The sequence below is a fragment of the Apteryx mantelli genome, chromosome 9 (assembly GCF_036417845.1).
Source record: "Apteryx mantelli isolate bAptMan1 chromosome 9, bAptMan1.hap1, whole genome shotgun sequence".
Classification (NCBI taxonomy): domain Eukaryota; kingdom Metazoa; phylum Chordata; class Aves; order Apterygiformes; family Apterygidae; genus Apteryx; species Apteryx mantelli.
The window spans coordinates 11,000,566-11,024,682 of record NC_089986.1 but is presented as its reverse complement, the minus strand read 5'-3'; the positions used below and the strand labels follow the sequence as shown (position 1 = coordinate 11,024,682).

At 43.3% G+C, this 24,117-nt stretch overlaps 2 protein-coding genes across 2 annotated transcripts in view; one reads left to right on the top strand and one right to left on the bottom strand.

The window, feature by feature from the left end:
- Positions 1-24,117, top strand: part of MCF2L2 (MCF.2 cell line derived transforming sequence-like 2) — a 165,102-nt gene that overhangs the window by 73,910 nt on the left and 67,075 nt on the right. The window lies entirely within an intron of this gene.
- On the bottom strand, positions 1,406-23,959 carry B3GNT5 (UDP-GlcNAc:betaGal beta-1,3-N-acetylglucosaminyltransferase 5). The gene is made up of 2 exons (XM_067301663.1): positions 23,873-23,959; positions 1,406-5,256 (listed from the first exon to the last, which is right to left on the bottom strand). Exon 2 carries the CDS (start codon positions 4,929-4,931, stop codon positions 3,795-3,797), a length of 1,137 nt encoding a protein of 378 aa, XP_067157764.1. The 5' UTR covers positions 4,932-5,256; positions 23,873-23,959; the 3' UTR covers positions 1,406-3,794.

Genomic DNA, 24,117 nt, shown 5'->3' with positions numbered 1-24,117 from the left:
GCAAAAAAACCTCAAACAAAACCACACGTGCTCCCCCCCACCCCAAACTGTGCAACCCTAGCTGACTCCATTTTCTTTGTTTTCTTCTTCAGTATAACTTAGATAATGAATTTATACTCAAGTTATGCCACTAGTTCACACAGGTATAAACTGAAGTTGCAAAAAGTAAGTTTCTAAAAAACACTAGTTGATGCACTATGCTAGACATAGATCTGAGACATACAAAAATGTAATTTACTATGAATTCATTATAGTCTTGTAGGTGTTCTCTCTTATACCCTATGAAAAATAACACTGCAATAAAGGTATATTATTACTGGCCTCCAAGCTATCAGCTAGTTTTTGAAGCGGGCCAAGTTTGATTTGAAATAGAATTTATTTAGATAGGCAACCTTTTCCCCCCCTAAAAGATGCGTATCTAAATGGAGTATATGAATTTGGAAGTTTAACATTAACAACAGGTTAAGCTTCTAGTATTTAGCAGTTTTTCCTACAACCTTGGACTGGAAGCTGGGTAAAGAATTTTTTGTTGTTCCGTCTCCTTTTTCGGAAGCACCTATTTTGCCTTTTGTTCCAGGAAAGGTTTGGTTCAAGATAACACACAAAGGAAGATTTCAAGCCCTATCATAAAGGGTTTAAAAATTTTTTTTAAAAAAAGCAGCAGAGCTGCAACTGTCAGCTACAAAATGCAACAACAGATTTTAAAAAAGACCCAAAAAGCTGGTAAATAAAAAAAGTCCATTTATTCAAAAAAGTTTTACAAAACATTTGTCTTTTGTGGTACAGAGCAAAGTTTAAGAATAAATATTGAATACTTTTGTATAAAAATTAGTAATATCAAAGGGAAACCGATGCAAACCAAACAGGTAAAAACAATTTTAGAATTAAACATGCTGTGCAACAACATCAAAACCGTTAATGAGGAGTGACCATTCAGGCTGATAAGTTTTATTTGTAGAAGTAAAACCTGACAGCCCTGCATTGGAGCACCAACCATAATTCTTGTTAAAAAAACAGGTTCCAGAAAAAGGTGAACAAATCTTACATCAGTGTTTATAACCTAAAAGTAAGAAGTTCTCTAGCTTCTCCATTCTTTGAAAGGAGTGCCTTCATGCTTTTCTTTGAATTCACTAGCCCTTTCCTTTTTCACTGCAGCAAAATCAAATGCACACTACAAACATCAAGGCCCTTTTAAGATGCGGAAACAATCCAAATGAACAAAAAACCTCAAACTAGCTGTAAAACAAAGTATTTCAATGGTCAAAAGTGACTTTCATATAACAGCAAGCTACCTTTAAGCAGTGTTTTAGATGTTAGCTAGGTAATCATCCTACAGAAATTTAAGCGCTTACTTTAGCTTTGCTTGTACAAGTCAAAACCAAAAGTCCCAATGCATACTTGTGCTGGAAGGATTGTAGTCTTAGTAGTACACTTTAGATATATACTGCATATGAAAACTTTCTTTCCCTACAGTGAACAGGATATATTTTTTATGTAGTGCAGTCTTGCTATATAGCTTATTGATTTAACTTGGGTCACAACAGGTCAGAGACCTGATAAGGAGACTTTCCTTCAATGCTGAATACTATCTATCTTCTCTGTATATTTGTTTCTCTATATAGCTGACAGATTATAGCTCTAGTTTTTTCAACATGTCAATACTGTAATCAATCTGCTTAGGCAAAAACCTTAGTTGAATTTGTTTTTCTGTGAATATTTTAAATATTCTTTGGAATAACTTGCATTCTTCAATCATTTTGACACTGATGGCAAGCAATCTGTGGGCTCTTCATATACCCAACATTTGGGTTTTGGGATGTTGGATGCTTACTCTTTTCCTTCTCAAAAAACACTTACAGAAAGTCACATATTTCAGTTAATTCTAGTGGCTACCTAGCATCCATCTGAAATGACAGCCTGGAGAATAGGCAGTGAGTTCACTCCCGGGTTTGTTTAAGCTAACATTAGCCGTTCATACCATTACAACCCTAGCACAACTTGAAGAGTAGTAGCAATTATTTAAACAAAGTTTACTACTTACAGCTTAAAACCAGCATGTTATCTTTAGCTGTTTCTAAAGTAAAGTTAGAGGACAGATTAGGCACTTCACTGCTCTCACACAGCAGTAACAGCACGAAACTTTGGGCAGAAAAGACAGATGTTAGACATTTTAGAAAGCAAGCAGCATTGCTCCTGTAGTTTTTGTACACTGCCCCAACAGATCCAAGAACTGCAACAGCTGGTTGTTAGTTTCCAAGCTTTTGGCTCGTCACTGCTGTGCTGCTAAACTGGACTCATTCAAGCTTTCAGAAGTAGTTTTCTGCCACAGTCTACCCTGGAACTCACTCCTGAGTCAAATCTCTTCACAAGCAATATCTGACTGCACCTTGTGTGGTCTGTGTATCCACTCCAAGAAGAGCTACCACAGGTTTGGCAATTAGCAACTGAAATACCTGTCCTGAGAGCCTGTGAAGACACTGTTAGAGAGATATACAAGGAAAGACTGCAGAGCCCTCCCAGAACCTTGTTTTTACAAGACTTGCATGGCACCACAGCAGACCTAGTAATGGCTAGCGTTTGAGTATCGCCTAGTTTTATCCCAACTTACAACACATGAGCATTTTGTTCATCTTAGAGGTAATCTTAACACTGAAGTCTATTCAAGATAGGGGGGTTTCTGGATACAAACTACTTTGAGATTGTAAAGATAATCTTGTGCTTAAAAACTTCAGGAAAAATGCTAGTGGTTTTGATTTGTGTATCGAGTTTGTGGGTCACCATCTCCCTATCCCTTCATTGTGAAGTCAAACTTTGTGCATAAAATATCCTGTTAATTCAGGCACGAAATTTTGCTCTTTAAGTTCATTTACAGCTTCCAAGTAGCTATAAGTAGCTATTCCTTTCTCAGGAAAGTCAGTTACAGACTTTTGCTTGGCTTTCACCTTTAGAACCATGAATGTGGGAAAGCAGAAGCATTGTTAAAGAAAAGCTAATTCAGTGAGAGTAGTTTATTTGCTAATCAGATTGGAGTGTTTAAATATACTGCTTCAGTTTTCAGAAGGCAGAGAAAGATTAGCAAAACCACTTACATAGGTAATACTAGATTTTGATCCTTTCAAGTTCACTCCTGATCTAAATAGAGTTCATACTTACTTAGAAGAACCAAGTCAGAGGGCACTTAAACACCATTCCCCATCGCAAAGGCTTAGGGAATTCCAAGAAATGGGATCGTTGCAGGTCCTCACTTCTAGCACTGTTTGTGGATTACACAGATCCAGAGTTATTCAACATTTCTAAATACTACACAGAAAATATTTTTAACTGATCTATGCTGGCTTGAACTGATGTAATAGTCCCATTCTTTGTGTCAGAAGTTATATTTCTTCTTGTTTTGAAAGCTCTACATTTTGAGACAGATTTTTTAAAAATGTAGCTTAGTTCACACTTAAAAAAACAACACAAGACTGACAAATTCAAAGTAACTGGCATTTTCACTAATTTCAAAGTCTAGAAGTCAAATCTGTTTTTAGTTCATTTAACGATCATCTAATCCAGACGTGTATCCCTTGAAGGCTCTAAGAACAGGCCACAATATAAAGTCGCAGTACAATAGAGAGCTATTCCAATAAGGGTTTTCCAACAGAACTTGGGACCACCCTCCCTAACCCTCCCCCCCAAAACCTATTCACATTTTAGTTTTACCTCTTTCCATGTTTACATGTATTTTGAATAAACAGCTAAAGAGTTGTTGCTCTGTTTTGGCTCAGTGGATCTTCAATGCAGATATTCAAGTATTAAGAAAATGCAGCTGAACAAGGATACGTGTCCTCGTAATATAATTTACAGAGAAGCACAATATTAACTATTTTGCAATATATTCTACCAAAAAACCCAGAGGAAAACCTTTTAACTTTGGGATCTGTAGCCTGCTTCCAGAGCTGGTGAAGATCGTCTACATGTCCATGAGATGTCATCATTTTGTTATAAATGCAGGGATGATACGGAGCCTTTCCTTCCCCAGAAAAAAATACATGGTATTGTGGTACAATTCCCATTTTATTGGCACAGAGACCCATGAAAACATCGTCTATATAAAGACTTGTATTAAGAGTCTGCGAAGCCTCATATACTTTAGCTGCTACATCATTTGATATTACATATGCAGCTCCAGCTGTGTAGTCAGGATAAGAGGGCCACTGATACATTTCATATGGCACATAGTATTTGCTAGTCTTGTCTCTTACGGGAGGGGATCCACGATGGACACGGCCAATCCAGAGATCTTGAACGCCCATCTGTGCTAGACTTTGGAGATAAGCAACAAGATTTGGCATATGGATAAATATGTCATCATCTGCAGACATAATGAACTTGGCATGAGGACAGTAGGCATTCACCCAGCTAAACTGTAAGAGTAATTTAAGAGTAAGATTGTGAAAAGTATCTAAGAAGTCTTGCTGAATCAAGTCACTGTATTTCTGGTCTTCCAGCTGAAGTTTTCTTTGCAATTGTGCTTGCTGCAGATGATCCGCTGGTCGTCCCAAAGCAAAAACAGTTTTAATGTTGGCATTAAGTTGAGAACGAACGTACTTCTCATTACCCCAAGTTTGTCGAATCGCATCCCTCCGATGACGGTTTTCAGGAGAAGTCTTCACAAACAACAGGAGAAGGACGTCCTGCTGCTGACACTTCTCTTTGTGGTTGATCAAGTACTGGTAGCTTGCTACTCTGTCCAAGTTATCCCTGTTGATAGACAGGCTGTTGTTCACAAAGTTGTAGCTATTTATGAGGTATCTGTAGGAATAGGACTTCATATGGCTCACAATGTGATTATCAAATGGTCCCCAAAAAATCATGAGGCACAGTACGAAACAAGTGGCAAATATCTGCAAAAACTGGCATTTTCTGACTCTCCTGGGACTAACAAACATTCTGAGGCAGTTCCTATAATCCCAATTCCTGCTCAGGATCAGTGTTTACAGTGTTCGTGTTTTAGTTTCAGAGCACAAAGCCACCCCTTCACGATAAGTGTCCATTGTAAGGCATGTCGTCCTTCATTCGGTACCCTTGTAAAGTCGGCTGTGCTGACAGTTTTGACAAGTCATCTTCCTCAAAAACGTCCTCCTCGGAGTGAAAGCATGCAGGCAGTTCTGAAGAACGAGACTCGCGGAAGGGTTTTCTTCCTCTGTGGCATCTTGGCGCAAACACTTCCAGCCGGAGATCTCACCCACTCCTTTCCTTCACGGCAATGAACACCTGCCAGTTTCGAGAAGGGCAAGGGGGAAGAAGAGTTTTTAGCAAGTGCCATTAACCCAGCTGGTTTCACATTTTTGTCAGGGAGCAGAGTTGACCCTTCGGGTACTCCCCACCCACCTACACCCCCAAAAAAGCTGGCAGCAAGTAATTAGACATGGCCAGTGGCGCAAAACAAGTTGACAGAGGCTAGCAAAGGGGAACTTAGCTTCCCTTCGGACACAAAGCTACTTCTTAAGAAACCCCCTGTGGTTAACCAACAGATGAAGCCCCCCGCTCCCCCGGCCAAGCTCCCGGCAAGCAGGGCTGCCCTCGCTGGGGCCCGGCCGAGGGGCGCCGCCACCCCCCCCCCCCCTCCCGGCTCCTCAGGCAGGGCGGCCCCGCCCACCACCGCCGCGCGGACGCCCTGAGGGGAAGGGCAGGAAGGCGCCGGCCGCGCCCGAGGAGACCCTGCCCCGGCCGCAGCGCTTCGGCCTCCCCCAGCTCCCGTCACACCGAAAAGCGCCGTTAAGAACACTGCTCCGCTGTTATCAAACGCCCCACGTAGTAGCTTCAGGCCTGTGCTTTTTTCCAGATGGTGCGGGCAGCCCGAGCTTGGTTTACAAGTCCCTAAGAGGCCTGTTACATGCCAGCTACGCAGCCAGGGCTGCCGACTGCAGGAGCCAATTTCACTTAGGCACCCCTCTGCTACCAGCTAGGTCCTAGTTTGAGCCAGAAAGATCATCTAAAACACAAGGTAACACCCAAGTTCCACCTTCTTGCCCAACAGCTTGTAAAATTCAGTTCTAGTCAGGGTTTAGTAGATAGGAGAGCTGAAACAAAGGCAACTTAGCCCAAAGGAGCAGCTACCTATGCATCCCATACAGCCAGAGAACAAACAGGGCGAGCTCTCCATCAAGCAAGAAATTCAGGGTTACTACCATGAGGGATGACACTCCATTAGCTAAGCACCACTGCACACAAACACAGCCTCCGAAAGCAAGAGAGCGCGAGCTGTCACTATTACATTAATAGCTACATGCAAAACAAGCATTTTGAGAGACTGTTTTACCCATTTGAGGTCTTGTGACTAGACAGCAATAGGAGAAAGCAACCAACTAGACGAAGAAAACTTGGTGCCATTTTCTGGTTTAGTATCTAATGCAGGGAGGGGGCACGCTGCTCAAAAACAGACACCACGAATTGTTGCGGCTAAGGCTTGCCGATTGCAGTGCATAACAGAAAAGCTGTATGGGCAGTTTGGGGAATAAAAGCAAATCAGCACTTTATAGTATCAGTTTAAACCCTTTTTATTTTGGAAACATAAAGTTAAACAATGCACCTCAACTGAGTTAAAAACTCAGCAACTTTACAATAGAGTGCTATTGCAGGGCTTACTCTTGTGTCAGCTGAAGAGCAGAAACACAGACAAGAAGCTGGAGTGTTACAGAAACCCAGATATTTGATAGCTCCTTTTGGAGGAGTCAGTCTGAACATACCTACTACTTCTTAAAAGTGGTGACAAGTTTTGCTGTCCCTGTCCTACACGCTTATTTTGTGCTCCTTTCCAAAACTCTGCATGAACTTGGCCAGTTCACACAAACACTGCAGCACTGTCTTACCCAAAGTTTACAAAGTGCACCTGAACTTATTGACACACATAGCAGGTGACATGGAAAGTAAAGAAAGGAAGGGTTGCACTGCAAGGCCTTTGGCAACATCCCGTCTCAGCAGATGTGAGAAAAAAGGAGCAGCCTCAGCTTAAGTAGCCAGCTTGCCCCCAACCCTCAATCTCAGAAAAGTCAGTCAACTGCTTTTAAGAGTAAAGGAAGCATGATGCAATCTATTTAGCCACTTGAAGCAAATTTACCTCAGTAAGCACAGGAATCCTTGTCACCAAGGAAAACCTCTTTAGATTGTACTTGGATAACAAGTTTTGGCAACAGTCTGCAATTACCCTAGTCTTCTGGTAGAAGGAAGCACTGAGATAGCCGTGATAATACAAATATAGAGTGACAGAGGTTATTGAAGACTAGCATTGAGGCTAACCATGACAGTTGTTGTCACTACAGAATACTAAAAGTTCCCATGGACCTGGGGGGGGGGGGGGGGGGCCAGGGGAGGAATCTCCATACAGACAGCTTTAAGGGGGGGGGGGGGGAAGAAGGAGGGAAGAGAAGGGCAAAGGAAGGGGAGAAGATGAGCAGTGGCTAAGTTTCCTGCTCCCTAGCACCCCCTCTAGAACAGTCAGAGATGCTGAAAAGAAAGCCTTGAAGGAAATTTTCCTTGAAGGAAGAGCAAGCCATAAGATCAGCTGACTAAAGGCTGAGACAGTCCAATCTTTCATTCCCCAGATGTAGTTCAGGCAGCAGCCATTATGGCGGAGGGTTATATCAGCCTTTAGTTGACAAAATTTGTTTAGAATCCACCTCAAAAACATGCCCCTCAGATAAGTTTTAAATGCAGTTATAGGTGAACAGTACTGATGAAATTTAAGGAGGCTTAACCCCTGCCTCCCTCATAAAAAAAGCCTAGAAACATCCTCTCATTGAAGGTGCTAGTGCCCTAGATTCTCTTGTTGTCATAACTTTATGGCCCATTTGCAACAACAGTCATCCTTTGGACTTGGTCCTGCTCTCCTCCCCATAAAAGAAAGGGCCCAGCAAGGTTGAGTCACCATATGAACCATTCACTACCAAGTGATTTGCTTAATTCCAAGGGAAAAAAGAAAAAAAAAAAGTGTTCTTCCTAGCAAGAGGAAGAGACATGAAGTTAAAACCATGCTTGACAGTAATTTTTCTCACCGTAATTAAGGTGTTTTGCCTCTTGGTGCACATTTTCCTACTTGTAGCTTGAAAACTTTTAGATGTACTCTCAGAGCTGAGAGGAGATGGGAGAACCAAGCAATCATGCTGTTACTGTAGCTGCCTTCCCTTTTCAGGTAAGGGATCTAAAAGTCACAGCTCTGTATAGTCTCCCCTCAGCTGAAGTAGTGCAAGCTTTTTTCCACCCTGCAGCAATCCAACTTTCCCAAGAGGGATTTATTTGTTTATTTAACCTTGCAGTATTACCACAAGCATGACTGTTTGTCATCTGAATGTAGAACTGTTTACAATTCTGTATTTTGTATTCTGTATATATTCTGGGATGAAAGAGGAGGAGCTGTTATGCAACAGAAAGCCTCCTTTATAGTTCTTGAAGTGACCACTGTGTAAAGCAGATCCTTATAGAGCTACTTGAAGTGTCCACAGAACTCAATATTGGAGAGTTAATTTCAGCAGAGAAGTAGAACAGTTTTGGAAGGTCCAGTGAGGAGAGACTGAGACAAGAGAGGCCCCAGAGAAACACAGACACACCTCAGATATGAAACACCAGAGACCCACAGGAGAGACCACAGGGAGTCAGAAGACTCGCAACAGACACCCCAATGTAAAAGATTTTCCCTGCACCCTGAGAGAGACTAGATAAGACTGCCCAGCAAGGACCCATCCACCCTGCTATGAAGTTTGGCATGCGGTACAATACACAGGCTGGGCTTCAATTCATCTATAATAGATCCAACTCCTTCTCCCACACACACATCTGTTTTAGAACAAAGGCTATTTGATCATCACATATAGTTATTTTTCCCTCCTTCCCCATAGGACGGAAGATAAGTTTAGATCACAAGAAGCTTTCCCAGGCAATGCAGGATATTCCAGGAAGCACTATTTTAAAGAAGAACCATTTTTCTACCATCATCTTACAGCAACAGTCCATTTCACATCAACAACTCTTGTATTTTTAAAGGTTAAAGGTTCTTGCTCTTACAGAAGGTTCAAGAAACTATTTAAAGAATGAGTAACAAATGTCTCCCTGCTTAGTGAAATACAGACAGAATCAACTCTCTTCTATTAGGATTTTTCCTTGCTACAGTGATTGTCTTTTCATCCAAATGCCTGCTTTAATGCCCACATTCTGTTAGCAGCACACAACAGAAAGACTTTTTGGAAGCAGAAGCACCCCCTGACAAACTCAGATATTCCTGAAATTAGCTGCTCTAAAACAGATAAAGAAGATTCAGAAGATCTACAAGAGGGAACACCTGAGACATTATCAAGTTGCAGACAGAAGTCATCTGTCTAAAGAGCATGGTGATCTCCGTCTCTGCTTTGCCTTTGGTTTTGCCAGAGAACAGCCAGGTCATTTAAGGATGCAGGTCCCTGTGATGGCTGAGCTCAGTCAAAAGCTCACTGTTGCCAGTCAGGGAAGGCCTTGCACTCTTCCCCCAACCCTACCTTCTCATCCTCACCACGCAGACCTCCTCTAGCTTGGATCAGCTCTAGAGCTTATCTAGTTGCTCAACAAACCAAATTCAACTCGCTCCTCCTAGTCCCTTTCCCTACCCATCCCCAAGAAACAACCTTTTGGCTCACTGCTGAAACAGATGAGCATTAGCGAGCTATTAATTCAGGTCAAGCTGTATAAAGAATGTAACCATCAGGACTCAAGCATTGCTGTTGCAGAACCAGGTGCTGCACTTGTGGTTTCTAAAACTTTCAATCTTACCTAAGGCTACTTCCAGGCTAAGTGTTACTGAGGAAAGCCTGAAAGCCCTGGGGCAGGCTCTTGGTCTCTAGGCAGGAGAGCCCCGTCAAATAGGCTATTCCAGGTTGGCTTGTTTAATAGTTGAATGGGACATCCAGGTTAGAAGGCATCTCACCAAGATGCTCCATCCTGCTGAAAAACTTCAGCTGCCACATGGACTTCCACAGCACAGGGAATGTGTTCACTGTGTTCAACCGCAAAAGTGACAGAAGCCATACACTGCAGTTAAAAACCTGGAGGGACTAAGACTATCCCTGTCTAGATTTGAGTTGAGTCAGATCTGTCAAGCCTAGCATAATGACGAGACAATCGTGAGAAGAGTGGGTTGGATTTTCTTGAAGCTTCCAAAAATCTATTTAAACAGGAGCTACAAGGTTCAGAAAACACAGGGTTTGGCCACTTTTGCAGGTTTTGTTTGTTTAGTAGTATTTAAAGCTTTTTGCAACATTTGGTTTCCGTGCAATTTGAACAGTTAACTCCTAGGAAATTCCTCCATCTCCAGCAGTATTGATTTATGTACTGCTTGCACCAGATGACCAAAGGAAATCTAGTCTTGTTAAGTCAGCATATCAAACAAGCCAACAAAACACAGAATTATTTATCAGGATTTCCCCCCCTTTGTATTAGTTAACAACTAAATACTCCTGCAGGGGAGCATTAGATGAAAAGCAAATTATAGCAACCTGTGGAAAGTGACAGACTGAAAATTGTGACCACTGGCTTCTCATTGATGCAAAACGTTTATAGGTGTTGGGTAATCTCTGAAATGTTGATTTGCAAAGAAATTCAAAGCATAGCAAAGCAATTGAGTGAAGCATTTCAACTCCTTCAGGGGTGGGAGAACAAACAGGTTAGAAGCACTTAACATTGCTAGGAAACAGGTGATTGCCAGCAAAGGTTTAGTTCCTACAGATGCTTTGTACTTGCTGTAACCATTGGGTGCAAAGGAAGATTTCTTCAGTTTCCCCTAAAATGTAGCAGCAAGGTTAGCTGCTATAAGCTAACCTAAATGGAGACATCTGCCAAAAGAGACAGACGTGCCTTCTTCTCTTATTCCTACATAAACATTCCATTTTACTTCCAGCAGGATCAGTTCCCTTAAACAGCTACTGCACAGAGAGCAGCAGAGGAGCAGGACACCCCTTTCCATACCAATCCACATTTAGACTGCAATTTTCAATGACCTTAAGGTGCTATAAGGAGACTCTTTCCAAATCACAAACCAGCTAGAAGGGAGGACTGCATTTTCCAGAATGAAAGCTTCCAAAATATAAGTCATTTAGTGAAGGAATCTTCCATTAAGTACACAAGTACTAACATGAAATCCTGTGCTTTGTGTGCATTAGCTTGGGTAGCAAAAGCCAGTTCCTTGCACTGCATGGTAAGGGTAAGTTTCTGAAGTTTCAGAATCCAACAGTGACAAGACTAGAGGCTACAAACCCCTAGACCCCTCCTTTCTGAGAGGTGCTAAGTACTTAACTTCTGTGCAGGCAAGTCAGAGCTCTAAGACACAGCAACAAAGGTTTTAATGTTACCTGTTGCACAACCCATCACATTTGTTTTGGCAGACAGTGATGAGCTCTAATGCTATACTGAACAGCAATCTGCATTTATGCAAGCCCAGTTTATAGTGCCAGTTTTTAAAGGCATGCCCAATCCATACACATTTCTTTCAACTCCCATGTAGTGAGGCAGAAGTGTGCAGCAGAAGAGCAGAGTGCATTAACTGTGGCTGTTAATGTTACCCCCTCTAGCGTGGGCTGACAGAGCTTAAATATCAAAACCATTATCACAGCACTAGCATTTAAACATCCCTGATCTCTTCATTAAGAGAAAAAAAAGGCTCCATTTATTTAGATTCACAGACATCATGATCCCCAGGAACCACTGTTTCTGATAAACAGCAGCTCTAACATCAGTTGTTTATTTCCAGTGATTAATCTGGAAAATTTGTTTCATTTTAGCAGGTGGACAAAAGCATATGTATACAGGTCTGTCTTTCTCTTAAAAATAAAAAACAGAAAGGAAATAAAGCTACATGAAATACCTGAATTGCCATTTCAGGTGTTGAGTAACCAGAAGTAATGTACAGCTTTCAGGAAAAGGTATCTTAGCCTTAAAATGAAGTCTGAGCCAAGTTGTAAGCAGACCATATTACAACCAAGTTAGTGATGACTGCATGTGTGAAAATAAAGTGGATCTTTTTTTTATGTGCAGAGGGGAAGGAAGCCAGATCACTGCAGTGAGGTGCAGCAAGATTCTGTTTTGCTTATAATCATGCACCTTACATGAGTCACTGAGTCTAATTGCAACCAATTAAACGCACCTAGTGACTTAAAATAATATAACCAGATCTGGTTTTGTAAAGAAACTGACACTTCCATAGCTTGTTTTGGTTGAAGGGCCAGTGCCCGATTACTTAGAAGCAAGAGTGGGATTAGAGTATTCCTTGGGAACTGTTTTGATAGTTGCTTTCCCCACTGTCACTCCTTCTTCAGATCTCAGGGTTGTTGCACAGGTCCCATTTCTACATTTAAAGTACTACCCCAAGCTAAGCAATGTCACAAAGATTAGGTTTCTAGTATTGTAAGCTTTCTGTCACACCTGTTACAGGCACACATTAATACCCACTGCACATTAAACTGTTTTCTTTCGCTAATGAAATTACTATAAGTTTAAATACATAGATTAAAAGGAAGTAAGAAATAGCTACAAGGAAATCTGTACTATTCAAAGGTGCGTCTAGCTCCGTATCTTGTCCTTTCAATTTAATAACTGTTACAGCCTCAATTTAAGGAGGAATGCACTTATCTGGGATGCTCCCAAGCTGCAGGATCTCCACCTGTGTTGGCTGAACACAGCCACCAGGAAGAAACAAAACCCACAGCAGGTGCTGGTCAAAAGTCCCTTGCTGTTTTTCAAATATGGCCCATCTACTGCTATTTGCTTAGGAATGGAAACACCCAGACAGCCATGCTGCTCGAAGAAGCAGGGTGGTAGGCCATCACAATGACAGGGAGGAAGTAATGCCTTTTTTTTTTTTTTTTTAAAAAAAGCAGTTTTTAGTGACAGATCTGGCCTTCTGACAACTAGTCCACAGAAGGAACACCACAGAGAACAAAAGCCACAGAGCGACCTTTTATAATTTTCCCCAAGTTCTTCTTTGTCCCCTTCAATAAAGGAAATCACCCACCAGATACTACCATAAAAACCAAATTTACCCAAAAACCTTACTAGACATTTATATTAAGGGATGAGGAGGAAAAAAAACCAACTCATTCTGTTCAGATAAAAAAAAAGGGGGGGGAGAGGCAGCCTTCAAAGTTGAAGTACAAACATCAGCTTTTGCAAGCTTAGAAGTTTGCGGCTGTTAGCACTGGGGGACCAAGCGCCACAAGGCTGCGTGCTGCCTGGTGGTAGAAAGGCCTTGTTAGCCTCTCTCACACTGTTAAATTAATGCTTAACTTAATATAAAAAGCTAGCAAACCTTCCACAGCAGACAAAACTGGAGTTTTCTGAAGGCAGCTGGGGAAGGAAGACAACTTGACAAAACCTCGAGGCTTCCCCTATTTTGTGGGGGAGGGGGGGAAGGAAGATTTACATTTAAACAGTGTTGCACCACTGACCTCTTCCCTCTTCAGTCATGCTGCCCAACAGCCTAGTAACAGTATAGAGAGACCCTGCAAAGACTCCGCCTAAGCGTGGTGAAGTTCTGCCCCCTTGGTAAATGCAGTTTCATAGAGGAAGATTTTTTTTTAAAGCAGTATTAAAACCATTATGAAAGGCTGCTCTGAAAGAGAGTGCAGCTGTCAAACACAGCTCACACTCCTGTTTTACTTTAAAATGAAAATAAAACAATTTATTCTGCATTTATCATCTCAGAACAGTGAAAACAAAGACAGAAAAAAAATCACACATTTCAGTGGTGAGTTTGGCTTTTTTTCTTTTTTTTAATTCTCATAAAATGCAAAGAAGGTAACAGAAGTATAAGCTCTCCAGGGGCATCACTTTACCCTTTTTGTGTAAAAGGAAAGGTCTTTTCCTGCTTCTAATGAGGCTTCACTTGCAGCCTAAAAAGGGTTCTCCTCCCACCCCTAATTTTACAGCAGCTCACTTCTGCTCATATTTGGAACCCTATCTGGAAACTTGTATATAAATGCTGTAAGAATTTTCTAATGATTCCATATCACTTCATCTTGAAACATTATAAATACCTCCTTACCTGCAGAGAGGTATGAGAGCCACAAAAGGCATTATGCAAAGAACTAGCTCACCATTATTCACATGTTGCTGTATCACCTCCCTACTAAGCGTGTTTCAGACAATATCGCGAGCAGGACATCCCATTACACACGACAGACTGAGCTGAAGGTTGACAGGGTGATGAAAATTGGTTTTCGCCATGCTAGCGAAGGCAGTCAAGGATCCAGTCCAAAGCTCAACATCAACAGAATGCAGACTGTCCAGTTACACATTAACAAGCTATGAAACAGGGATTCAGCATTAAAGTTGAGCTATAACATCTTGGACCCACCTAAAAATCAATATTTAAGACAGGCAGTATTAAGTCCATTCAAAACTGACAGCTAGATCTTGGGAATATTGTTTCCTGCCCATTTTCCCCACAAACCTACATCAATTTCTGTTCTAGTCTACAGGCCATAGATCCGTCCCCAGAAGATCAAGCTTAATTATTAGAAACAGACTTTTTCCATGCTAGATGCCAAACTAAACAGGGAAGTCATGTTTAAGACTGACACAACTAATTGCAAGAAGGGTAGTTTAAGCTGCCTTTTTATGGGGCCTCATTTGGTATTTGTGTTGCCACAATATTTTCAATGAGTTAGAAAATTTTTAAGGGGTCATTTAAGCAGGAGGCTAGTACTGTCATACTACACTTAAGCATCAGAATATTTTAAATCATCATTTCTAAACCAGGCTGAACTTTGCTCTCCTAGTTTCAGGTACTAATTTTTTTTTAATTCCAGAACCAATACTCTGTCATCTACTCTCCAGTCTATCCCTTTTCCTCTGATGATACCCTAGCTTATGCTCCAATTCAGCGTCAGACTCCAGATGGTTCTCCCATCTTGCAGCAGAGTTCTGGGTCAGAAAAATCACAGAAGTGTTGAGTGTATGGACAAGCATGAGCTGTGTGTACAGATACAATTAACCATTAGTCAGCAAGATGAAAGTACAGAAAGTATAGTACATATGAGGTTCTGTAAAGAGGAAGGACAGGACACAGCGCACACGTCACATCCACAGGACTTGCTTTTGTTTTTCAAAAAGGAAAGTTCAGATAGAGGGCTTACATAGCTGGGAGTTCTCTCTGAAACACAACAGCTAGCTAGACATAACCTGTGCTGGATGTTACACATGTTGTTACCATTAGGGCACCAAGGCAGGATCCTTGCAGACAGACAAGTGAGAAATGCAGTTTGGCCATTAGAATGTCTGACACTAAAAACAATGCTTTGCGGATTTTTTTGTTGTTGCTAGATCAATATCAGTGAGACCAATGATGATAAAATATGTTAGAATTAAAAAAGAAAAAACAAAATAGCTTCCAGGGTCTAGGGACAGGTATGTTTTTTAATGTTCTTTAACACTACCACACAGTAGGCTATCATTGCATCTAGACTTCCCAAGTCAGCTCAACTGCATAAACTTGCCTCTCTCCTAAACAGGGCTCATACTTTGGGCCAAATACCATGCTGACCTGTTGTCTCAATAGACTTTATACTCTGAACACAAGCAAGCACGCCAGAAATCCAGGATTACTTCTTTCTTCATCAAATTTTGTTCTCCAGTGGTTATGTTACTCAGCCTATAAGCAGAGCCCTGGGAGACAAGTCAAGTGCCCAAGTTTACCTACAAATGACGTAACGCACAAGTTCAAGGAAGCTGGGATGCAGAGCACTAGTGCTGGCTCCCATCCTAACTGGATCTGGTCAGTAGGAGCCAACACCACATCTCAAAATTTTTTCAGTTAAAGGATCCAAGCCGTGTAGGCAGATACATAGCCTGGTTTTCAGTTCTTCAAGGAGGTTACATAAACAACAGCAAATCAGGTCCCAATCCTGGGCCCTCGGCATAAGGATACTAAATGGCACAGACAAGTTCTCTGTTGCCAGGGGAAGTATCCAGGCCTTCAGGTTCAAGCCCATTCCTGCTACCCCCTGCCACATACACGCAGCCAGCATGCACAAGGTCTAATGCTAGACTGACAATCCACCATGCACAGACAGAAAGACTAAGCTTAGGCAAAGCGCACACACGTGCACAAAGGCCTCCTAGTAATTTAAAATAATCCTCTTAAAGCAACTGTAAGATCAGATCAGCCTAGAACAGAAGCAGTTCTATGAAGAAAAACAGCACTTATCTGTAACAAAGCAGCATCTGCATCTATATTAAATATCTATATGTATATATAGATATAAAATCATCAGCTTTCCTCATGATTTTTGCTCAGCTCAGCACAAGAGCACCTCTTTAAGATGACCCCTTAATCTCTTGTCACACCCACAAACCTAGCTACCCTGTAACAAAGCTGCCATTGCCACAGCACTTCCAAACGCTCTTAAGAGATCACCAAGAGCAAATATTGCTTAAGGCACTTCAGCCTTTCTTGCATCCACAGATCTACAAGCACTTGTAAGAACAGATAGTCATTGCACACTCTGTTCCCTTGGCCCTTAACAGAATCATGTCTTGTTCATTCTCACCCCCTCCTGTTCACTGCTGTAGATAGCTGCCAGCCACTCTTAAGCTCGAAAAGCAAGAGAAATGCTGTATTCTCCTTGAGGTTGAGGAAAGGGGAGGAGAGTTATTAATGACCTTGTCTACTTCTGTCTAAGATAATCACCTCTAATGGGCTGTCTTCTTTCAGTATTAGGACATGGAACTATTTGAAGCAAGCAAGCAATCCATTTGACTGCATATTCTCATCTTGTTTGCATTTGTACTTCAGTTTAGAGGATAATTCTTTTATATAAGACAGTTCAGCACTATTTTGTTAGAAGTGTTTCAATGCATGCAAATGCAGTGTTAAAATGAAGAATCTAGACATCTATACATGTTAAGTTTGCTATAGAAGCATAAAGTTATTCACAATGCACAAACAGAAGAATTTACATTTTCATTGAATTTAAAATTACAGTTATGTAAACAGTGCCTTGAATTTAAAGGCGTCACCCTAATTTTAGGAAAATCATTATCTAAAAATAGCAAACTGACCTGACTCTCTCCACTTCTAAGTCCTAACTTCCAGACCGCAGTTCTGAATGCATTTACATAGTTTTACATGGCATAATGAGATATGCCATTTGGGCATAACTTCCAAATGTTTTTAAAGCTGAAACTGAACAGTTGTGCTAGAAAGGTTATGTTAAAAGGTGCATGTAGTTTGAGGGAAGTGAAATTCCTATCAGTTACACAGACACAAACCTTTTAAGTTCATGCTCTCCAATTAAGAGCTTTCTATATCAAGAGAGAGAAAAAGAGTGCATTCTAGCTATCCACTTTTTTTTTTTTTACATTAACATCAGTTGGAGGAGAGGCGTAAAGAAAGAGGCAAAGAAAGTTTATTCCCTCTTTAAAGCTAAAAAGTGTATTGGAAGAGCTAGCCCCTTAAGAGAACCAAAAAAAGTTTTTCTGCATCTGCAACAGCTTCCGTGAGAAGTTGTGACAGTTTTAGCACTTTTAGCACCTCTATGAGATCTGGATTCATATGGCTAACCAATCATTTCCTTTAGTTTGGTGGTAACATTTTAAGCTATGTTCTATCTATTTCAATTACTTTACAAGACTACAGAAGTTTCAAGGCTTTACTGTAGTGTTCATGTTTTAAATAGGTTTCAAGACAATCAAATATTTCATATCGAAAACTATCTGTTCTGCTTAAAGTGAACAAACAGATTCAATACAGAAGGCTCCTACATACATGTTGGGGGTCTTCATGCTTGTTCCAAGCAAGCCAGAAAGCACAAGCATCTCAGATTTAGTGATAAAGTGAATCTAGAACCACCTCAACAGATACAAGAGAGTTGCAGACTGGGCTGGAATAGTAGCAGTTCAAGGCTCTGTTTAAGCCTGCCTGCAAGATGGGTGGGATGAATTCCACTAATCTTCTCCCAGTTCTGTGGAAACCAAGGAGAATTTTGGCTTTATATGCAGTGCTTTTTGCAATGCAGCAAGACCAGAGATTGAACAAGAGACACTCATCTGCTTCTTGTTGTCATGAAATACTGGGAGCAAGAACAGCACAGGCCCATGGCAGAGAAGCAAAAAACCAACACCCCCCCACCCCCATGCACACTTAAGAGAAACGCAACAGTGCAGTAAGTTGTGGCAACTGGGACTTGAGAGCAGCCTCTTGCAGTTGCTAGCTCACCACAGTTAAGTGCCCTCACTGAAAGCTGCAGACAAGTCATTGGCCATACCAAGCCACAGAGCACAAAGAATTCCTCAGGCTTAGCTTCAGGACTCAAATCAGATAAGGAAAGTCAAACAAAGGAGCTGTGAAACCTTCCCAACATGTTTAATAAGCAGTGGGATTTCTCCAAGACTACACAGTCTTTGTGAATTAAATGAAGCAGTTTGTACACTCACATCTAACCAGCAGCACTGGTCTCTGCTCAGGAGAAATGGATATTGGGTCACACTATTTAATAACTGCAAGAGTCAGTGAAAACAGATTTTTTTTTTTAATATACTCCTGTGCAAGACTAATGTAAGGCCAAGAACATAAAAGTAACTTACTGGAAGACACATAGCATCAGACTAAGAATTGCTGTACGTAAAGTTTAGTGAAACAGAGCTAAGGCACTAAAATGGAAGTCACTAGGAGACAGAAGCCACAAAACAGTCTGTAGATTCTAAAAGGAAGCTACAAAGATGGGAGCAGAAGCATACAAGACAGGGATGAACTTCAGGCCAAAGAGCAAAACAAAGATATGTATGTTATAGGAGTCTGATTATTCTAGAAAGTTGAGCTTTGAGGACAATGTAATAGAAAGTTTGCATTTGTGTAACTACAGAATAACAGATTAGTTTAGGTTGGAAGGGACCTCTGAAGATCATCTGGTCCAACCCTGCTCAAGCAGAGTCTGCTAGATCAGGTTGTCCAGGACCATGTCAAGTCAGGTTTTAAATATCTCCAAAGATGGAGATGCCACAACCTCACTGGGCAACCTGTTCCAGTGTGCAACCACCCTCACAGTGAAGAAGTGTTTTCTTATGTTCAAATGCGATTTCCTGTGTTGCAGTTTGTGCCCATTGCCTCTTGTCCCTTTACTGAGCACCACTGAGAAGAGTCTGACCCTGTCGTCTTTACCTCCTCCCATCACATATTTATAAGATTGATAAGATTCCCCTCTCCAAGCCTCCTCTTCTCCAGGCTAAACAGTCCCAACTCCTTCAGCCTCTCCTCATGCTCCAATCCCTTAATCATCTTTGTGGCCTTTTGCTGGACTTACTCCAGCACGTCCAAGCAGTTCTTGTACAAGAGAGCACAGAAGTGGAGCCAGCAGTCCAGGTATGGCCTTACCAGTGCTCAGCAGAGGGAAGGATCACTTACCTTGGCCTGCTGGCAACTCTTCCTCATTGCAGCCCAGGAGGCTGTTGGCCTTCTTTGCCATGAGGGCAAAGAACTTAAACAGGCAAAGCAGCCAGAACCTCAGAAAAAAAAAATTAGTCATACATATGGCACCTCTGCCACCCCCATTACCTACCCACTGTAAAGGTTGCCTATTAAACTGGGAAATATTGAAGTATTGGAAGTACTTGATTGGGAAGTCAGGAAAGTTATGAGGCAGGGCAGCAAAAGCACTTCATCTAGTCATAGTAAGAGACATGGCATTACACATCCCAGCAGACACCGGGAAGTGAGAGACTAATCTTCCATTAGTTAACTGATTCAGGTAGAAGAAAATCCATCCATCCTCAGTCTGCTTCATTAGCCACAGAAAAATGCAATTTATCTATGGGGAAGAACCCTTGCATACAACAAGCAGCAGTTTAAAACAAGAAAAGCCTACGTTTCCTGCCCTAAGACGAAGGCAGTTTCATCTCAATCAGCACAAGTCAATTCTGGTCTTAGCAGAGATGAAACTGGAAGACCTTTAAAGTTGCAGAATGCAGCAGGAAAAGAAATTTAAAACTGAGATAGCCTGATTAACTGGGGCAACAGTAATCTGAGGCAGACCAAGCTCAGTTTGAAGCAAGTTTCCTCAGCTCAAAATGGGGGGACTACCCACCTCCCACCCCTGCATACAACTTCTCCAGGGCAAACTAGGAGACCTTCCTTTGCTGAGAAGTCCCTAAGTACCTCCCAACATGATCAATGTTGTTGCCATTGGCAAAAGGAGTTCTTTGTTTCTGAAGTTGTCTGGGAACAATCTCTGAACGAACTGACTTGCTGCACCTGAAAGGTGACTGTGTATCCTCAGAGTATGGCTGCATTCCCAGTAGTTTTGTGGGAGACTTTTTATTCAAGTTTAAGACCACATCTGGCAGTCTGGAGATGGTACCAGCCAGTCAAGCTTGACCTCATGAAGCTGGTTCACAGCAAACAAACTTGCTCTCTGTGCCACAAAGAGCCAGGAACTTCTACAGCCCGTTTTATTAGCAAGATGTAGAAGTATGTCTCTTGAACAGTCCTTCACACTAAGTTGCTTTCCTTTACAAACACATTTCTTTCTTTTAAGGACATCTGTCCTCAGTCTGTTTAAGCAGTCTGAGGATCTTTTATGTTTTCCGAGTTATCGGGTCACCCAGCAGCAGCATCTCTAAGCCACTTTAAGCTGAAGATCTTTATGTTCAAGACTACACAGCCACCCAAGCAACTAGTACAGGTTCATTGCAAAAAGATGTAGCAACCCCTTCACTTTGGAATTGCAGCATCCTATCGCTGTACACTGTGGTGGTTTCCCCATTGTCTATGAACTTCCATAACATCCCCCCCCTTGCTACCAAGAGATTCAGAGGAACAGGAAAACTTATGAAAAAGGGGAAGCCTCTCAAGTATCCAAGGCTATTGTTTCTAACTTCAAAGACAGGAGTGCACAGATCAGTGCTACTCAAGCAGGACTCAATTCAGGATCTGGACCACCATGATTTTCCCCAAACATTGCAAAGATTCCAGACATGTATAGTCTTCTGTATCTGTGGGAAATCCTGTAGTCATGTCTGGCGAGCCCAACAGAGGTGGACCACATTGCTTTCCACTGAAACTTAAAGATTATTCAGAAGATTATTCTCAGTGCTTCTGTCCACACAAGCAGTTTTACTAAGTGACATCTTCAAGTTAAAGGATTACTTAGACAATTCTTCAGGTATAGACTGATAACCATGGGAGATGAGGCAATGTTTAGTACATCCTAGATGCCATTACAGTGTAGGTCTACAGTAACACTGAATACATAGGTCACTGGAAATTTTAAATGACAGGTGATGACCTGCAGGATTTTCTACATGCATCTTCCTGACCTGTAGATGAATTACTGCTCCTAGTTTCTGTACTCACTACTCCAGTTTGGCCAGATGTCAGAGCAACTGTCCTGACTACTGCTTTGGGCAGCATTAGCAACCAGTGTGCTTCAGAAATTTAAGATCCTTGAAAAAGAGAGAAGCAAGGAAGTTTTGATTTTCATGGTGGAAGAGAATATAAACTAGTAAGCAGGTACTACTAAGCAGTGAAAAAACCCCAAAACCTTACCAGTGAGAAAGCACCTATTTTCACCAAGATCTTACACTTCTCTATATAACAGAGGGCAGGCTCCTGAGAGGACAGACCGACCAGTAACCCCCTTATGCCTAGTCAAAACTGCTTGCAATTCTGTATGTGACAGTCCAGCCTTTTGGTATACCACTGGCATGGTATAGTTGATAACATAGTTGCATAAACTGATTTGATGTCTCCTCCCCTGCTCAAAGCAGAAAGAGGGAGGGAACCACACACACGCTAGTATTTGTACTCTTAGAAGACAACTATTTCCCTCATCCCCCCCCCTTTTTTTTTAATGCTGCATCCCCTTCCTAACCCCAGCCTTCTCCCTTTCCAACTGCCAAGGGATAGGCAAGAATTGGGGGGGGGGGGGGTGGGAAACAAGACAGAATATCCTACAATATATACACCATCAGTTTCAGTGCTTGCACGCAGAGGTCCTCAGGCAAAAGAGCTCTGCAGTTACTAGATAAGGATGCTCCAGCACAGAAGAGCAGCACATAGACTCAGTTCTCCACTCTTTTGTGTGGCCAAGATAGAACTGAGGCTTTTTACCATTACAGGGCACTTAATACAGTTGCTTAGAGTCCGGCCAGTCCCCAGCCCCAAGAGAGTCTGAACGCCAAGAGCTCCATCTTGCACAGGGGCAGTTAACCAAGCGGCTTCTCCCGAAAACCTCCGGTGCTTCACACGCTCCCTGCGGCGAGGCCGGGCCAGCGCGACCCACATCCCGGCCGGGCGCCCTGCGCCCCGGCCGCAGCTCCGCAGGCCCCGGCCGCGCCCGCGCATCCGCCCCGGAGCCCCCCAGCGCCGCCTCCCGGCGCGGCGCGGGCCCCGGCGGGCACGAAGCGCTCCGAGGCGCCCGGCTCCGCCGCCGCGCTATTTCCGCCCATTGTTGCTCGCGTTTCGGGCGGCGGCTGGCGGAGCCAGCGGCCTCCCGGGGGCCCGCGAGGGGCAGAGCCGCGAAGACTCGGTTCTCCCCCCCCGACCGCGGGCTCGTGCAGCGCCGCGGCAGCAGCGCGGGACGGGACAAAGCAGGACGGAGCCCACGCGGGAACAAAGGCGGCGGCGCGGCCCCCCGCGCACCGCCCCGCCCCGCCGGGACGCGCCCGCCCGCCCGCCGCCGCCCCGCACCTACTGGGTTTGAAAGTCCGGAGCCCCGCCAAAAGCACGGGAGGAAAGAGGAAAAGAGAAAAAAAATGCAAAGAAAAAAACACCCTTTTTTAAAGCTATACAAACGGGCGTTTCTCGTCGCTTTGGCAGCGCAACCGCACTTTCCGGCCGCCCTCCCCGTTCACCTTAAGGCGTCTTCCCGAGCCGATATCTTCGGCCAGGTCCCCCCGAAAGTCCGGGGGAGGCCGAGCCTGGGACGGCGCGCTAATCAGGCGCAGGGCGCTAATTAGGGCGCTAACAAGGCCGGGGCGGGAGGTTGCCGCAACGCTCTCGGGGCTGCCTCCCGTGTCGCAACCCAGGGCACCGCGGAGAGGCTCCGAGCCGGATTTGCGAGTTTCTTGGGTGGGAACAGCTGCTAGAAAACTTTCCCGTAGCAAAAAAAAGTAATTTGGAAAAGTAGGAACCTGGGAAAGGCTCCCGGAACAAGGAGCGGGAGGGAACAGGGAAGGATTTTCTTACAGCACTACTTTGAATGGGTTCTTTTACCGCAATGCTTGAGTGGTTGCGAGTTTCCCTCTACGGCGCAGGGAAAGAGAAAGACCCTGAAGGCCACAGAAAGTTTCTGAGGTTTTCGGTTTTTTCTTTCCCCAACTTTTTTTTTTTGCTTTGTTTTAAAAATATAATCGGCTGCCGGGCAATAACCAGAGATTAGGAAAAAAAAAAAAACACCTACTAAAATACAACGCAAGAGGCATTAAAAAACACGCACAAGCTTCGGTCTCGTTTATCACCGAAATTTGAAAACCCCATCCCCGACGCAACCCTGCTCAAAGCGATGAGCAAGGCAGCTGCGTACGGATTTAATGGATCCAGTGTGCGGCCGAAACCTTTCAAACAAAGCAGCTGGAAAACTTGTTTGTCCGAAATAGGGACTCGCAATTCCAGAAACGCGGAAAAAGCGAGGCATCCGCCTCCCCGAATAGATCAGCTCCTGCAAGCGCCGAAACCAGATTAGGAGAAGTTTAAAAAAAAAAAAAAGTTCAGAAAAACAGCAAGTTTTCGCGATTTTTAACTCCCCAGCTTTACACAAAGATGAGGCTGCAAACCTAAGAGCCAGGCTGCTCGCTGCAAAAGAACAAGCTTTAGAAAGCGCGGGGAGGGAGGGAGAGAGAGAGAGAGGGAATCCACCCGGCACAGATTCAGACGCCTCACCAACAGAGCCGGACGGCGAGCTGCTTTCTCCTCTTCCTCCTTCCGAGGGCCGCAGGACGAGCGGAGCCGGCGCCCCGGCCGCGCAGCGCGCACCCCGCGCCGCCTCATCCCGCCGCAGCATATAGGCGCCCTGGGCGCTGCGAGCCAATCGGCTCCGGCTCTCCTGCGCCGCGCCGCGCCGCGCCCGCGCAGCCCGCTCTCTTTATAAACCGCGGCACCGCGGGGCTCTCCCTGTTCCCGGGGCG

What these genes read in the sequence shown, in the direction of transcription:
- B3GNT5 (XM_067301663.1), bottom strand. Translation starts at nt 4,931, where the DNA reads ATGTTTGTTAGTCCCAGGAGAGTCAGAAAATGCCAGTTTTTGCAGATA.